Source organism: Glycine max, chromosome 12 (genome assembly GCF_000004515.6).
Source record: "Glycine max cultivar Williams 82 chromosome 12, Glycine_max_v4.0, whole genome shotgun sequence".
Classification (NCBI taxonomy): Eukaryota; Viridiplantae; Streptophyta; class Magnoliopsida; order Fabales; family Fabaceae; genus Glycine; species Glycine max.
The window spans coordinates 12,581,273-12,600,499 of record NC_038248.2 but is presented as its reverse complement, the minus strand read 5'-3'; the positions used below and the strand labels follow the sequence as shown (position 1 = coordinate 12,600,499).

At 29.2% G+C, this 19,227-nt stretch overlaps 1 protein-coding gene across 1 annotated transcript; it reads left to right on the top strand.

The window, feature by feature from the left end:
• Window positions 1-2,820: 2,820 nt before the first annotated feature.
• LOC100306716 (thioredoxin-like superfamily protein) lies at window positions 2,821-3,662 on the top strand. Its single transcript, NM_001248449.2, has one exon. It carries the CDS (start codon window positions 2,921-2,923, stop codon window positions 3,440-3,442), a length of 522 nt encoding a protein of 173 aa, NP_001235378.1. The 5' UTR covers window positions 2,821-2,920; the 3' UTR covers window positions 3,443-3,662.
• The last annotated feature ends 15,565 nt before the right edge of the window (window positions 3,663-19,227 follow it).

Genomic DNA, 19,227 nt, shown 5'->3' with positions numbered 1-19,227 from the left:
AAAAAATATGATTTTTTTTATGTATCTATGTATCCCAAGTTAATATTTTTAATCAAATCATATAATTTCTTCAGTTTTCATTTAGGAAATATCTTTCTCCTTTGTGTTTCCTTTTAATCCATTTCAATCATAGCTACCAAATAATAACGGAATGAAATGAAATAGAAAAGAGATATTTCAATTTAAGTTTTTATTAAAAAAATAAAAAATGTAAGATCTACATTAAAATTTAAAACTTTTCACAATTTCACGCAACGAAATTTTTGTTCCTTTCTTCTCCTTTTTATGATAACCAAAGGGGTAAAAGACTCAAACAAGAATTTTCTCTCTAACAAAAATATCTTTTATAATAGAATAACATATTTATGATATTGACTTAATGAACTATTAACACAATTATATTGCGTAAGCGGATATATAAAACCTATAAAATACGATTTTTGACGAATGTTGAAAGGTACCTGTGACATGAAGGTTTTTCTGTGTTTATCTTATTCTTTACAAATATATCTATCAAGAAAACAAAGCACACGTCAGAAAATTTATTGCTGAGATTAGAGAAATCTGCAGGATCCGCGAAAGAGGGGTGCCTATAGTAATGTTAAACACGTGTCACTTGGCGCTGGGTTATCCTTCGAGAACGAAACTTCTGCCACCACAGTTCTTGGGACATGCTGTGTCCCGTGTGGGCCCCACCCCCACAAAAGTTTCATCCAGGCTGATGTCATCACCACGAACGTTTCTTGGTTACGTGGCACTGCTCCGATGACACCTTGCCAACCAGAAGAAAAGCTGTCATAGAGCAAAATCCTATTATTTAATAATTAACCAAAGCAATTCAATACAAACAGCATATCCAAATTAAAGTTAAATTATTTAAATAACATTTGAATTTAATTATTGATAAAATTAAATAAATTTTGATCAGATTGTATTTTTTTATAGTTAAATTCTGTATTAGTTAAGGTTGTTTTTTATAAACTCGAAGATTAAAGCAAATAATAATAATAATAAATAATTATTTTTTATAATAAATTATTTTATAAACTACAGATAAATATTAATATTAATAATATACGAAATATTTATAATATTTATATTTACAATTTTTTATTTTTTATATATTTGATAGTTAAATAAATTTTTTATAAATTTCTTAAGTTAAAAAGGTTGGAATATCAAAATAAATTAATAAAAAGTTTGAATGTTGAAATATCTTCTTTTTATTTCCTATTACTCCTCTTTCTTTTTATTTTGTATTTTTAAGAAGGTTTAATTTTATTTTAAAATTGAAGATTATATTAATTATTTATAATGATATTTAAAAAAAAAATAATGTACGAAATATAAAAAGGTAAAATGGTAAATAGAAAGCAAAAGATATAAAAAATTACAAATAATTTTAATTTTCAATGCATCATATATTTAAAGAATTTTTTTATCAATTATAATCAGAAATATTTTATTCAAATCAAACAAAATTACTTATCATAAAGAATACTTGCGATTTTATTGACTTAAAATAAGTTTAAATTATAAATATATATATTAACAAGCAATAATAATTTCTCGCACGGCAATGCTAGGATGGTGGGCAACAACAGGTGACGTCATTCGTGGATAGAGCTAAATCCTCGCCACATGGTGGGGCCCGCACCCTTATGTCATGCCACGGGCCTATGACGCTTACGTCGTCCCTTTACTTTGATAACGTGTGTCTCGCTGCCCACTTGTCGTGTTGGCACATTTCCTTTTTTTATTGTTATCCCCTGAGAATTTCAATTCGTGTTCTCTTTCTTTCTTCTCTTATTAAAATAATATTTTGGTAATTGTCAAACTAACATTTATTCTCTTTAAATATTATTTATTTATTTATGAATAACTAAACTAGACTAAATTGAATAAATAATTTATTTATTTGAGTGATATTAAATTTAATTTTTTAAAATAAAATCTTAAAGTTTGAGTTTAATGAATAAAAAATTATAAATAGAGAGAAATTCTATTAAGAATGATCATCAAGTTCTCTATTAAAAAAAGTTATTAACAAAACTAATAAATACTAATTACTAATAACATGCTAAAATAAATTAGGCTTTTGAATTCTAGCAGCTTTTCTTTCCATATAGGATAGGAGCTTTATTTATTTCCATTGAACGAATTATTTTATTTTATTTTAAAAAATTTCTCTTCATTCTCTTCCCGTTGATTTAAGTACAATTGGCTTAAAATATTATTGTGTCAATCGAATTTTCTTTTTTTGTGAGATATCAAAAGTGTATCATATATTTTTTCAAAGTGTTGTTTTCTTATAAATAATTTCGATTAAAAGCAATTTGTTTGCTTTGGACGACAGTAGCCCCTGTTTACCATAAGAAGAAAAAAGGCAAACTTAAACATGAACATTTCTTATATTAATGATTAACTCCGGTCCTAATACTAAATCTAACTCTAGTTATTTACATCACAGTAAGATCTATAGATATGAAATAATGTGGGAAAAATGTTGCAGCAAATGTAGTCGAACACTAGCACAGCAGTGTTTACAAAGTGGGATGTATATAACAAGTGCCAAGTGGGATGAGATGGCCGTCCAAAAGCAAGGAACGTAGAAAGAAAAATAAAAATCGGAAGTGACACAACCTAAAACGTAAGATGACCAAATAACACCGCGTAATCAGGAAAATAAAAATAAAATAAAATACGTCTTATTTATTTGCAGTTGACCTTACGAGTTAATGACCCTTTCAAATCATCAACCACTCACCCCCCACTCTCCCCTTCCCCATTTATATTCACCCCCCATAACCAAAATCCAACAACCTCAAACCACACAAACACACACACCTCTTCTTCCCTCTCTCTCTCTCTCTCTCAACCAATGCAATCATTCATTCACTAAAAAAAAAATTAAAACACCATGCAACAAGCAATTCCTTATAGGTCATGGCAACCTCTCATCACACCCACCAACGCCAACACCACTCACTTCACAATTAGCCCACACACATTAGTAACCTTTTCCACAGTGTCTACAACAGAATTATCTCTAAAAGACGATATTGGTTCGGAACCGAATAACAACATCCATAATAGTGATAATCCTTTCTTTGTTTCCTCCAAAATGGTGCCCAACATGGTCTTAGAGAGCGCGATTATAGTCTTCGCTAGGCGTGGTTGTTGCATGAGCCATGTTGTGAAGCGATTGCTGCTGGGTCTTGGGGTGAACCCTGCGGTGCACGAGGTGGAGGAGAGTGATGAAGTGGGTGTTGTTAGAGAATTGGAAGCAATTGTGGGTGCCAATAATGGAGGGAATAAGATGCAATTTCCAGCAGTTTTTATTGGTGGCAAATTGTTTGGGGGATTGGATAAGGTAATGGCTACTCATATTTCAGGGGAATTGGTTCCAATTCTCAAAGAAGCAGGAGCTCTATGGCTTTGAGTCTTTGGCTCTCTATTTTTTTTTTCCCTTTTTCTCTAGATTAATTATTTTCATTTTCGTTCTTGGTTTTCTTATTGTATTATATAATTATATACTACTCCTACTATTTATTTATGTGTTAATTTCCGGCTATATATGTTGATTTCCTTCTCCTTGGGAGGCTGTAGAGAAAGAAAGAAAAATGAATTAATATAATAAAAATTTATTCTCGATGTGTTCAGACATGTATGCAAAATTTGATGATGTGGGAATGCAAAGATTTTTGGAGTTGCAGACATTGGTACAGTGGAGGAGACTCCCCACTAGACTAATTGTTAAAGTTTTTTTTTTTAGTTGACTAATGGTTAAAGTTGTGATAATTGGAATAATGGGAAGAGATAGAAAAGAAGAAAATAAAATGACACGTCATGAGATAATAGATTTTATACTTGTATATTTTCAATCCAGAAATAATTTCAGATATGATTTTAATATTTTCAACTATGTAGAAGTTATTTTATAATTTTAAAGTAATTATTATAAAATTTATTTAATTTATTGTATATCTCTATTTGAAATTATAATATAAAACTCTTTACATTTTTATGTATTTTATAAAATTCATAATTCAATTAAAAAAAAAGAGTTTAATAAAATTAATGTAATAAAATATATATCAAATAAATAATACATGTATACAATATAAAGGTGTTTTATGTTGTCTTTTAAATATAACTCTATATACAAAGTAAACGATGATTGTTTTATATCCATGTCTATTAAATTCAAATTTATTTTTATTTTTAATTTTTTCTTTTAATTATTTTACACTTTTAATTAATAAAAAATTATCTTTAATATAAATTTTTAACGTAATCATTATAAAAATTAATAATTTTATCCTATATAATAGTTTGTTATTTAACAATGTCAACAAATTTTACATTGCTAATACATATATTATTTATTCATTAATTATTATTGTTAGTTTTTAAAAAATAAAATAAATGTATAAAATATAATAAAATATATTTATTTAATATTTTGTATTATTTTTTCAGTGGACTTATATTTATTTTATTTAGAGATTATATGTAGAATTATTATAAACAATAAATCTCTCATTATTATTATTATAGTCGGAAGTACGAGACTAATTTTGTGAAGTATAAATATAATAAAAATGAATTTTTTTTTCTTTCAATAAAATATTTTTCATGCACTCACTGAATGAATGAATCAATTTTTATTTCTTTTAATTATTTAACATAGACGTATATTTAATACTTAAATTCAACATCAATGATTAAATTTGATATAGTTGTGGTGACAACTTTAATTAGCCGTGACTCAAATAATTTTTAATAACCAAAGTTTCAGGCTTAAATAATCAAATTAAAACATCTAAACAATATATAATTAATTATTTTACTTTTGTTATTCTAGGAGACCCTCCTAAAGATTCTCATGAGGTAGATTACAAATAAACTACAGATCACGGTCTGAGTTGCGGCATTTTTCTGTCAGTGTTTTTCTATTCCTGCTGTACTGGTACTAGGAAGGTTCCACTTTTGACTTGAGGCATGTATGAAGGGTGTGTAACGTAAGCAAATAAAACTATGATTACTACTAACCTTGTACAGAGAAAAAAATGGAGATATTCACCTTCGGGGACCCTTCTTCGGTTCGGTTTCCTATTTTGTGGGTCTCACTCAACCTGATTTATGGTATAAGAATTCAGATTTATTTTGGTGCAATAGAGGACAATTTGGGGCCAATTTAATAAGTGGCTAATCTTTTTAAAATTAGTAATTCAGATTTTTTTTGAATTTTTACTCATTTTGAGGTAAATCGTTATGACTCTTGAGTTGAAAATCGTAACTTTTGTTATGATTTTTATTTTTTTTAATGGAAGTCGTAAAAATTTTTACTAGCTATTATTTTCTTTTAGTTTACGAATTTGAAGTTATAATTTTTTTGTATTGGATTAAGATTTCCAAGGATTTTAAAAGATTTTTTTATGATTAAAAAGTCTTGTGGTATTTAATCAAGAATTTTATAAAATATAAACAAATCTTGTGGTATTCAATTAAGACAATAAAGATTTTTTTTTCAGGGCAACAAAATCTGTTGGTATTCAATTGAGATTTCTTACCACTTTTAACATGTCTTTTGGTATTCAAAAGTAAATAGATTTTGATGGATTCTTTTGTGGAATGGATTTTGAGAGACTTTTTAGTTAGAAATACACATAAAATACTCCTCCAACAATCTCACCCAAACCCTTGAGACTTTTCATAATCTTCCAAAGACTTTTTCTTCTCCTGCCGAACAAGACACAAACCACTACCAGGTTCATTCTCTTACAACTTTTCAATCAATTTTACCTATTTTTTTAATGGCAATCGATAGTCAATATTGTTCATACTATATGTATATTACGCAAATCAAAAGAAAAGGGTGCTGTATATGCTTCAAGATTTCGTATTCATATTGTTTTCAACGTCCAGGCAATGAATATGCATCAAAAGAATGGCAATTGATATGCATCAAGATTTCATATTACTTTTTTTTTAGTACTGTATATGCAAATCAAAATAAAAAACTCTTTTTTTTTCTGTTTCTTCAACTTGTTTTTTTACAACGTCCATTATTATTATTATTATTTTCTTGTGTTATTATTAAAATGTTAATTATTAATGTGTTATTATTATTTTTTTGACAGCGTGTTATTATTATTATTATTGTGTTAATAATTTTTTAATTGTTATTGTGTTATTATTATTGTTATTTTGTTAATAGTTTTTTTTTTAAATGATTTTATGATATATGAGTATTATTTTTATGGAAAATGCTAACATGTGCCCTTAAGACACTTGTTAGTGTATTATGTATAGAAATTTTGTATTGAAAGTTGTGCAATTTACTTTTTTAAAAGTAAAAAATTGTTGTTTTTAAGACATAGTTACTATTGGAAGTATCCTTAACATGTGCCCTAAGTGCGCATGTTAGCATGACCCTTATTTTATTATTAGGTAGTTTTTTATTGATTTTTCTATTGAATTGTATATTATTCGGGATATAGTCACTATACTTTTGACAATTAGGAAACAATAACTATTTTTGTCAAATAACTAGTTTCTTATATATATATTAGCGATCAAATGGGGGGATTCACAAGAAAATAACAAAGGAAAGAGTAGAGACAAAGATAATTATGTATCTTGGACTATGGAGGATACCAATGAGTTGTTGCACCTCTTGGTGGATGCTATGAATAGGGGATTGCGTGATGCCAATGGGTCACTTAGCAAACAAAATGTAGAACGAATAATACTTCCTCAACTCAATGCAAAAACTAAATTCATGTACGTTCTTAGCGGGTGGGAGGGTTCAGCACATGATTCCAAGGTGTTAAGTGATGCTTTGGCAAGGAAGAATGGACTTAAAGTGCCCCAAGGTAAGTATTATCTGGTGGATTGTGGATTTCCTAATCGACGCAAATTTTTAGCCCCATATCGAGGTGTACGATATCATCTACAAGATTTTGCAGGTCACGGTAATGACCCTGAAAATGAAAAGGAATTATTTAATCTTCGGCATGCATCCTTAAGGAATGTGATTGAGAGGATATTTGGTATTTTTAAATCGCGGTTCACAATTTTTAAGTCAGCACCTCCATTTCTATTTAAAACACAAGCAGAGCTTGTGTTGGCATGTGCAGCACTTCATAATTTTCTTCGCAAAGAATGTCGTTCAATTTCCAGTGGAACCTACTGACGAGTCTTCATCTTCAGTGTTACCAAATTCCGAAGACTATGATCATGAACCCATTGTTCAAACACAAGAGCAGGAACGAGGAGATGCTAATATATGGAGGACTAATATAGGTTCAGATATGTGGAGAAATGCTAATAATTAGGCGAACATGAAGTGAGAATCACTTTGTTATTATTTTTTTAGGCAATAATGACTTTGTTATTAAAAGGTTTAAAATTTCTATCGTTTTTATTTTCTTTATTCAAACATTATAATTTATTTATCATCTTTTTCATTCACTTTTGTAACTTCCGTTATTTTTTTGTTTAAAATGTATTAATCTTTCAAAATCTTAAAAATCCATAAAGTACCTTGAAATCTTAAAAATCTGTGTTAGAAATCCATTAAAATCTTGGGTTAAGAATCCTGATTGTAAAAAGTCTTTTAAAAAAAATCTTTTAAAATCCCACAAAATCAATACAATCCCACATAATCTTTTAAAATCTTCAAGATTATTTTTGTCAAAATATTCTCTCAAAATCCCAATCCAATACACCCCCCTTAGTAATTCAGATTTTTTTTGAATTTTTACTCATTTTGAGGTAAATCGTTATGACTCTTGAGTTGAAAATCGTAACTTTTGTTATGATTTTTATTTTTTTTAATGGAAGTCGTAAAAATTTTTACTAGCTATTATTTTCTTTTAGTTTACGAATTTGAAGTTATAATTTTTTTATTATTAAAAGTCGTAAATAAATATATAACTTCTTATTTTTTGTTTTATGTTAATTTTTTTAAAATGTAAATAAATTTTTTAATTTAATTATTTAATAAATAAATGTTTTTTACTTTTATTTAATATTTTTATATGTTTTTATATTGTGTTATTTAATATTTTATATATTTTGTAATATTGTTTTATTTATTATATTTTTTATATTTAATATTTTATATATTCTTTTACTAATGTTAAGGAACTTTTTTTGTAAATGAAAAAAATAATATAAAATACTTAAATTTTGCATTATTATTTTCATTTACAAAACAAATAAAATCCCTTGACATTACTAAAAAACTATATAAAATATTACATACACAAAATATATTAAATAAAATATTACAATTTAAAAAAATAACATAAAACAACAAAAATTAAAAGTCATATATTTATTTACAACTTTTAAAAAGCAAAAGCTTTATAACTTTAAAGTTATAAAAAAAAATAGTTACAACTTTCATAAAAAAATATTTACAACTTTAAAGTCATAAATTAAAAAAATTAAATAAAGTCGTATAAATTTTTTTGACTTCAGTTTAAAAAATAAAAATAATAAAATTTGTAATATATATTACAACTTATTTTAAAATAGATAATTATTTATAAATGACTCCAATTAATAATGTCGAACAAAAATTACGACACTTATAAATTTGCCGTTTGTGCGTTGGGCACTGCTAGCTCTTAACATCATCCATCGCCGACAGGAAAAAGAAACCCTAATCTATGCATCTCCGGCAATATTTTTTTTTTTTGTTGAAAGATCATCTCCGGCAATTAATAAGCATGATACTGTATTTCTTTTTTCCTGTAAAAAAAATTATATTTCTTTTTTCACGGGAACTATATACTTTTGTATTTAATACTGTATAAGTGTGCAAATGGGTATATTAACGTCGTAGTGGAGATAACAAAATGTAATAATGGACGTTCATGATTACGAGTACATGATAAAGAGTTTGTTTAACACGCATAACTGAGTGTATGTTTGATTTATCATCCAAAGACATATTATAAATATTTTCAATAGATAAATTAAGTTAATAAAATTTAGCTCAATTGATTAAATATATTAGTTGTTGTAAATTTTTTTGTTATTTTTTTATTTTTACGGATAAAAAAATTATAAATAAACTAAACAATTATTACATATCATTTAATTTTGTTTTTACTTCTAACAAGTAAAAATCATAAATATAATAAATGGTCACATAATAATAAATTAATAAATGCAATAATTCAAAAATTTATTAATGACATATTAAAACTTAGACAAAATTGTACTTTTGGTCCTCCAGTTTTACTCCAATTTCGCATTTGGTTCCCTGATAATTTAATTCACAAATTTGGTCCCCATTTTTATAAATTCTTGCAATTTTGGTCATGGACGACCCAATCGAACATTGACCGTTAACCTCAGACGTTGACTGTCACGTGTCAACATCTGAGAGACACATTGAAACTACTTGCATTTTTTGCGTTTTACCCATCTATGGTAAATTTTTCTTTTACACTAAAAAAACCCTAAAAATCCAAACTACAGTCTACTCCATCGTCCCCTCTCCCTCCATCACCACCGCCACCTCCCTCCTCTCCAAACCAAAAATCTACTCCATCGCCCCCTCTCTCTCCATCACCACTGCCACCTCCCTCCTCCACCACCACCGCCTCCGCCACAGGTTCCTCAGAAAAAAATCCAAACTACAGTCTACTCCATCGTCCCCTCTCCCTCCATCACCATCACCACCTCCCTCCTCTCCAAACAAAAAATCTACTCCATCGTCCCCTCTCTCTCCATCACCACTGCCACCTCCCTCCTCCCTCTTCCACCACCACCGCCTCTGCCACAGGTTCCTCGGAAAAAATCCAAACTACAGTCTACTCCATCGTCCCCTCTCTCCATCACCACCGCCACCTCTCTCTCAGCTTCTTCGTTACCAACGATGAGCGCAACCATAAAGAGCTACAACACATCCTCAGCTAACCAACATGCGCAAGATCTAATTTTTCTTGTTCAGATCTAAACATTTTTTTTTTCAGATTTGAGTTTCTTTGTTTCAAATCTAAGCTTTTCTCCCACGCACATTCCCATTTGAACTTCAACCGTTCATGGTTTTTGCAACCTTCGTGATTCTATTTTGTGTTCATTGTTGTTCTTGTGTTCATAGTTGTTGGTGGGTATGGGGTTAGAATGACTATCGTGGATAGCAACACTGTGCACTGCTTCTACCCCGATTTTGAGGTTACTCAGAAAAGTCTGCTTCAGGTGCTCCCCACAACTATTGGGGTTTTTGCAGGTTGGGTTTTCATGATTTTCCCCGACAAGCGAAATGGAATTGGATACCCTTTGAATTCTAATTTGGTTTTAGGGTTAGGGATTTGGAAATAAATTGGTTTTAGGGTTTTTTAGTGTAAATTTTTTTTTACCACAGATAGGTAAAACGCAAAAACGCAAGCAGTTTCAATATGTCTCTCAGACGTTGACACGTGACAGTCAACGTCTAAGGTTAACGATCAGCGTTCGATTGGGCCGTCTAGGACCAAAATTGCAGGAATTTATAAAAACGAGGACCAAATTTATGAATTAAATTATCGGAAGACCAAATGCGAAATTAGAGTAAAACTAGGGGACCAAAAGTGCAATTTTGCCTAAAACTTATTATTGTTGTTTTAATATCTAATAATAAATATGCATTTAAAATTCATTTTCTATTAAATGTCTAGTCAACATGATTTATTAAATAAATAGTCTCTCTATCCCATTTCTTAATAGCATTGCCTAACTTTTTTTCTACTAAAGCAGATGACAAAGAGTTGTTTAATCAAATTTATATAAAAAAATATTTTTAAAGCATTATGAAATCTATAAAATTCAGTTAAATACTCATTTTATAAACCTTTGTATTTAAACAAATTTTTATAAAAAGTGTTTAAATCTATGTGAAATTATAAGACCCACAAAATTAAAAACAAACAACCCATTTAAGTAATTATATATTGTAGATTGCTCTCTGAATTAATATTTAGTCATTCTTACATTTTCATATACAACTAATAAACCTCCTTGACGGTCACTCCATTTATTTTTAATGGGTATTTATTAAGAATTTATTATCTAATTTTTTATCACAAAAATTTACAATGTTATTGTTTCATAAATTTAATATGTTTTTCAAAATAAATTTAATTTTTTTTCAAACTAATCACTTTAACTCTTCATGCGTGTCTATTTTAAATTGTAAATTTGAGTCTTTACCCTTGAACAATAATTACTTTTTTAAGAAAGATATCCTCTTTTCTATTAAGTTTCTAATTTTATTTTTTATTTCTCTATTCTATTTCCTCCCAAAAGGTATTACTTAATCTTATTAAACTTTAAATTACGGTGCAGTAATAACAACTTGAAAAGATCTATTTACAAAAGTAAAATCAAATTAAAAAGACAAACTTCTTTCTAACATCTATGAATGGAATAGACAAATTTATCATTAGATAAGAGCAATAATCTAACTTCAATGAAATTACTCAAGTGAAAGAAAAAAAAGTTAATAAACTTTCAAATTATGTAGGTTATTTAAAATTTAAGCAAATTGCATAAATTGAACCAAACAAAAGCACTCAATTCGTGAAAACGCACTCAGACAGTGACCTAATTCCTTCTAAAATTATCCGTAACACAAAAAGATAGTAAATACATATACATTACTCATAATTTTTAAAATTTCCAACAAAGAAAATATATCATGTTTTCCTTTAAGAAAATCTTACCAATTCTTACATAAACGTAAAATGAATTTATTCTTAAAGACTTTGAAAAATAATTTTAAAATTAGGCTCATTATTTTTAATTAAAAAATATAACAGGTTTTCTTTTAAGCAAATCTGATTCTTTATGCTAAAGCTTCATTCACGAAGCTCATACCATTAATTTACAAAGCATTAACCCCTTATCCCAATACCAGCTTCTAATTGGGCCATTGTCAGAATTTTATAATTAAAATCACATACTTCTACCCCATCCATTGCAAGTAAAAAAAAAAAAACACAGCCAACCTCCCCAACTCAAGATAATGTCTTTCATGCAGACTAACAAATTTATCTCGTACCATTCTGATTCCATTTAATTAGCCACTATTACACCAGACTCCCCTGATCCAATGACATACTCAGATACCTATTTGCAAATCAACTTCTCAGCATTTTCCCCATCCTCTGTGATGCCTAATGCTACTAACAACAACACTTCTTCCATGACTTTTAAACCAAAAAAACAAAAAAATGTTTTAAAAAAATGAAGACAATTATAAATTTTAATTCTTAAGCAAACATAATAATCTAAAATAAAATTAAACAATATAACATTGTACATTGTAACTCAATTTCATATCGATCCAATATTGAGTTACCAACTCAAATTTATAGATCTGAAACAATTTCATTCTTTGTATCATTGATATCTTTAAGTCAAATATTGTCTAATGGCAGATGGGAGTTCCAAACTATTAGAATACAACCTATTGTCAGTCAAAATGCTTAGACTTTATGTCAATGCCCAGGCCTATGCAAGGACCTAAGAGTATTATATTTCACTTTTTCTAAAAGCTTCCCAGATCTCTGAAGTTTCACTCTCCAGGTATTCATTGCCATCGATTTTTTTTCAGGGTATGATATACTATTAGGATCATATTGCGGCATGAATAAAAAAAATTGAGTATAAAGATAACATTTATAATGTCATATAATCCCACTTCATTGATAAAATTGCATTGTAATAATAGTCCTTCGATGCCCAATTTTTATTGAGCCATTTTGATAGTGTTCATTCTACTATGGTCCTCTCTTGGCTAAATTCCTTTGGTGAGCCATTCTCGACTCATGTTCAGAACAATACCATTTAATTCAACTCATTACATGCCAGTTTCCAATCAACATGATTGAATATTTTTCACATAATGAACAATAAAATGAATATATCTTAATATATACTAATAAGTCAATTTGCAATCAACATGATTGATTCATATTTTGTATTATCCCACCTATTATATTTTTTTTTAAAAAAAAACTTCTTTGTAAACAACATTAGAAGTCATGTTGGCTTGTTCTTCATTGCCGATTATCCACTTTTTACAACATATTATTGATTTGTTTGATTCATAATTTAATGATTTTAAAGACAAAACTGAATATAAGAGATGAAAATATTACTACCTCTATTCCTATTTATAAGATCCAATCACCTAATTCATTAAGATTAAGAAAAATAGTTAATTTAATTGATAACAATAAATTTATATACTTTTCCAAAAATACAATTGTCATTAATGTTTATCTCTTTTCACAAAAAAATGATTTAGAGACTGACAAATTCAATCGCTATATCTTTCAATATAGTCGTTAAAATTGTTAGCGACCGAAATGGAGACCGATACTTGGGTCGCAAAAATCTTAGTTGCTCACTTCTTAGACACTGAATTTTAATTCGGTCTCTATTTAGGGACCGAAACTGTTGGTTGCAAGAAAATAAAATTTGGTCACTACATATTGTTTGCTATTTTGCTTGGGACCAATTCAGCAACCAAAATACTCTGTCGCGAATTCGGTCACTAATTGGTAATTATACACATTGATCAAAATTAAGTATAATGCACAAAAATAGCCTTCTCTGCACTTTAAAAAATATTACACAAAATGTAATACTAAAATTGATTCCTGTAGTTCTAAATCTTTTCTGACATAATTCAAATATATGCAAAACTACCATCTGTAAAATACATTGATATGAAAGTTATGGATGTTGGATTGCATGCATGTATTGTACCTGTGCATAAGAGCCTAGGGAGGAAAGAATAAAAGTATGCAATTTTTTTCCCTTACCCTTATTGACAAATATTGATCCTGGGTAGAGATTTTCATGGGCCTGTATAATGCATTTCTCAATGCCATCGACAATGACATCAAAGAACTGGTGCACAAATCCAAGAGAAGTTACAATGTACACAACATATTAGAGATAAACCCCAGGACCAACATGAGTGTGAAATATCAAAATTATCCAAAAATAGTTCATGCTCTGTGGAGAGAGCATGTTGGAAACAAAGTAACATATAGCTTGAAATTTCTTGAAGCAAAAATAGGGACATGAATGATTGGCATCGATACATAATTCAAACATGGACATAAGTAGCAACGTAATTGAGGTAAAAGTTAAAACACAAAGCTTTATCAAATGAAAAGTGTAGTTAAAGAAACCAAATTTTTAGACTTTTGTTGTTCATCCTCATTTGATATTTTAATGTCCAAATAAAAGAACAATGTAGCAAAACTATCAATTTACAATCAAAGTCAAAGTTAGAAACATCTCAAACAACTTCCGTACAAAATGCTTTCTAAGATTTCATATGTCTTTGATAAATTTTCTTAGAACAATATGAAGTTTAGTTTTAAACAGAGCAGGGGCAGCTACCACAAATGTTCACTTTGCAATTGTACTGTATAAAACAGGAACAAGCCATATAAAGTTCATAAGCCACACAAACTACCCCCTGAAATCACACAAAGCAACACATAATCGAACCACAAACAACAATCTCACCACATCCCCATCCAGTAAACCAAAACCCACTCTTCAACCACACGTAAATCAGAATAGACCTTAACATTCCACCAAACCAAATTAGAGAGAGGGTGGGGAAGAGATTAACCTTTGTTGTCCAAACTTCAGTGCCTTCGACCTCGGAGGCTCGAACCATCAGCGTCATCGATCTAGAACTCAAACCATGTTCGGCTATCTCTTTGTCTTTCTACCATAGTTGCATTGCGCCGTCACCGTTGGAGTGGATCTTAATGTCGTTGTTACAGTTCACAGAGCTAAAATCATCCACCCGAACGACGATGGAGGGGAAATCCTCCATCGAGGAAGCCAAAGTTTCCGCAATGGGCTCCAATTCATCGTAGATGACCTGGTTCCACAGCGAAGAAGCAAGGATGCGAGTGGCACAACACGATTGATTTTTACGATTCAGATGAAGGTCCAAAACAAAATGTAGTAGATTAGGGTTCCAAAATTTGTGCGATCTTATCACAGGGAAGAAGAACTTGGTTCGTTTGCTTGTGTGCGTGTGTGGGAGAAAAGGATGAGCGTGTTTCAGACGTAGCTGCAACAACTTTTTAAATTTTTTAATATGTAATTGTTTTATGAGATTTTACCAATATTTGTAGGTACAAACTTTTAAAATTTTATCTATACTAATAGACTATAGGTGCAAGTTTTATAAGATTTTACCAAATCATAGGCAGGAAGTTATTTTAAATTTTACCTGCATCAAATAATAGTAGGTACAAATCTTTAAATTTTACTTATGACAAATGATTGTAGGTATAAGTATTTTTTGACTTTTACTTGCAATAATTTATGCCTAGGCAAAAGTCTCCATAGGCATATGGTCATTTTTGTCATAGTGTAATAAGAATTCAAAGTGAAAAACCGAAAAGATTGGCAAAATATTGAATGGATTAGTTAGGGGAAATTTAAAAGCAAAGGAAAGAGAATGGACAAACAGGTAGCCTTCATCCTTGAGCTCTCTAAGGAAAGCGCCGAAACCCTTTTCTCTGACGAATTTGAGTACGTTCTTCACCAACGACGCCATCTCGCTCATTTTCCTCCTCTTCTCTCCCACCATCTTCTCTTTTCAAGTATTGCTAAGGCAGCGTTTGGTGACACCCAATAGAATTGAAAATAAACCACACACAATTAGTATTTGAAGCTTGATAAGAAAATTCATTAAAATTTATTGTTTTTATTTCTTTTTATGTTTTTTATGCACCGAGAGTATTGATACTTCACCGTGTTACAATTGGCATGCCAACAACAAGAAGTGTATGTGGCAAAATATGATCGGATATTATTACATCATTTTGTTTCATGAATTTGAATATAATATTTTCTTAAGATAAAACTTGGAAATCCACGGTGAGAACAAAAGAAATTAGGAGACGTGAGGTGACCTCCGACAATTCTATTTCTACAAACTCAAACCCTTCAATCCCAACTGGTACCTTATTTCTATCAATTTCTTTTTCATCTTTCATTATTTTTCTCAATTTTCTATAAAATAATATATTTTAAAAATCATTTACAAGTAATTTTTTATAAAAAATAATTTTATTTATATAATAAGAGTAGTTTTACCTACGCCAAGTGATTGTAGGTATAACTTCTTTGAGATTTTACCTCTCCTCACCATTTGTATGTAGAAGTCTTTATAATTTTACTTACACTAATTTGTTGTAGGTATTTTTTTTTTAAATTTTACCTACACCAAATGACTCTAGGTGTAAGGCCTTTAAGATTTTACATACACTCAATTAATTTCTTAATTTTTTTGATAATTAATGATATTTGTAATTTGTATATTATAATTTATAATATTAGGAATTTGAGATTTGAAAATAAGGCAACCTTATTTTCGTAACAAACTGGTTGCAATGGATGATAAACCCTCACTAGTGAAATAATGCCTTGTAATGATAATGTTCCTCTAGAACTTTAATTTTCCCCTTATTGTTGGACTTGACATTGTGTGCAGGGTCAATGAGTGTGTTCGTATATATGCTTTGCTACAAGTTACATTCTTTATTCTGGAAGTTATTTCATAAATCATGTTGTGTCAACAATTCAGCTTAGCCTTGTGAATATTGAATAGATGCTTGTTTTGGTTGTATGGGTTCGTTTTCTGATGGACTATGACAATTTTGTGGGGCAAGGTATGCAATTTGGCCCATAATGACTTATTAAACTAGGTTGATTCAATGTCTAATGTAAAAATGTCAAGCTACAATAGTGCAGTGTGTATTCTATTATGAATGGGGCTAAATCCATGTTATATATATATATATATATATATACTAATTGTTTTCTTCATGGAACCCCCCAAATTTTAATTCAATGTATACTTGACTCAATCAATGAAAAAATGAGTTAATTTTGTCCTTTAATTTTTTTTGTTTAATTTTATCCTTTTAAAAGTTTAATTTAATTCCTTAATTAATGTATTTGGTTTAATTTGGTCTCTTTATTTTTATAAGGTTCAATATAGGTTTTTTCTTTTTTTAAAATAGGTTCAATTTAATCCTATTTGTATAACACCCCATTTTTTGTAAAATAAATTAAAAATGATTTTATTTAAAAATAAATAGAGTTTTAAAAAAATAATGAGGTTTTTGTAATTAAATAAATAATGAGAAATAGTTTTATCAATTAAAATAATGGTTTTAAGGTAAATAAAATAAATATGTATTTTTAGAAAATAAAAGAATATTTTATTTATTCATTTGACAAAGAGTAAGATAAAGTTCATTTTTATAATAATAAAATAGAGTAAATAATAAGCTCAGAGTAACTAGTTATAAATAGAGACATATTAGGCTAATTTTCACATTTGTGATGTTTCTACGTGCTCACTTCCTCCCAAATTCATTCTCCATTCTTCCTTTCCAAAAATCCTCTTTTTTTTTTCATACACCCAAATATATTCCAGTAAAGCTACAATCCTGGACTTTTTAACTGTTGGATCGTCCCGAAATCTAGACACCACATTCATAACTCATTTTCACACATTCCCACCATTGGGATTTGAGCAATAATATCTATATAGAGATCAATGACCCTCGCACAAAGAGTGAAATTGAGGCTTCAATCTTTTCTTCTTCTCTCGAACGCTTGAAAATCCTAACAGAACAACCAGAGGAAAAACTTGAGAAATCTTAACGAACTGCTAGAGACGCTACTATCGCTGTCAGATTACACACGTGAGCCTGCTTAGAAATAAAGGATGAGTTTATCACAATTGGGGTTAGAATGAACATATGTAGGGATCCTTAGAGGATCCAATTAAGGTTTGTTTTGGGATGTTTATTGTATTGTAATTCATCCTTTACGATTATAATCATGAAATGATTATGTCTGACAGGCTAATTGATGCCCTGATGCGAATTGGTTGATAAAATTGAGTGCTCTTTGTGTTTTCGTGCTTTTGAACCTATGATTTTGATTCCTTTAGTTTTAATATGAATATGTGAAATTGTTTGAAGGGTATAATCGTATCAACATAACATATTAATATTATTACTGTGTAACATGTATATGATGCATGAGGCGTGATAATATGTTGTCTTGGGATTATGGAAGTGTGATGAACTATGTGTAAGTGACAAGTTAAGTATGTGTTAAATTGTGAGATCACACGTGTATTAAGATGTTGTGTGCATTGAGTTGTAAGCTATGAATTCTACAATCACACAACTATAAGGCCCTTTAAGAACGATGAGTTAATGTGCGACGAGTTTTATGATGGGCTCCACTGTGGAAACCTGACGAGTTAAAATGATTTTGAAAACAATTGAGTAGTTGCATGTATTGCATAGTTCATAGGTAAAGTATGGGTTTGTGTCATGTATATATTAATATTGTGTGGTGTGTATATGATTCATGAGGTGTGATAGAGGATCAAAGCATGTAATTCCACATTTCCATGAAAATAAAATTGCTTTTATATGCACGAATCAAGGATCAAACCTTGACTACATGCTTAAGGAATAAGGGTATTTGTTAATCATGCTACACCATATTGATTTATTAGTGATTATTTATGAGTGAATGAAATAACTTTTAGTGATTAGTGAAATACTATATTTGATTAGGGTTGATTTATTGGACAGAGACATTGGATTTTATGAGTCAAGGTAGATTTTGAATTTTCATTATATGAATATCACTTACTACCTTGGCCACCTCAACATTATTAGTCAAGCTCCACCACTGTACAAATCCTCTTAACCAAAACACATGAATTTATAAGATTAATGAGCTTTTGTTGGTTCTTATAATTTACATGTGATGTTGTGTTTCTTTTTTTCATTTGACAACACATGAATTTATAAGATTAATGAGCTTTTGTTGGTTCTTATAATTTACATGTGATGTTGTGTTTCTTTTTTTCATTTGACAACACATGAATTTATAAGATTAATGAGCTTTTGTTGGTTCTTATAATTTACATGTGATGTTGCGTTTCTTTTTTTCATTTGACAACACATGAATTTATAAGATTAATGAGCTTTTGTTGGTTCTTATAATTTACATGTGATGTTGCATTTCTTTTTTTCATTTGACAACACATGAATTTATAAGATTAATGAGCTTTTGTTGGTTCTTATAATTTACATGTGATGTTGCGTTTCTTTTTTTCATTTGACAACACATGAATTT

Coding starts and splice junctions, on each gene's coding strand:
- LOC100306716 (NM_001248449.2), top strand. CDS start 2,921: ATGCAACAAGCAATTCCTTATAGGTCATGGCAACCTCTCATCACACCC.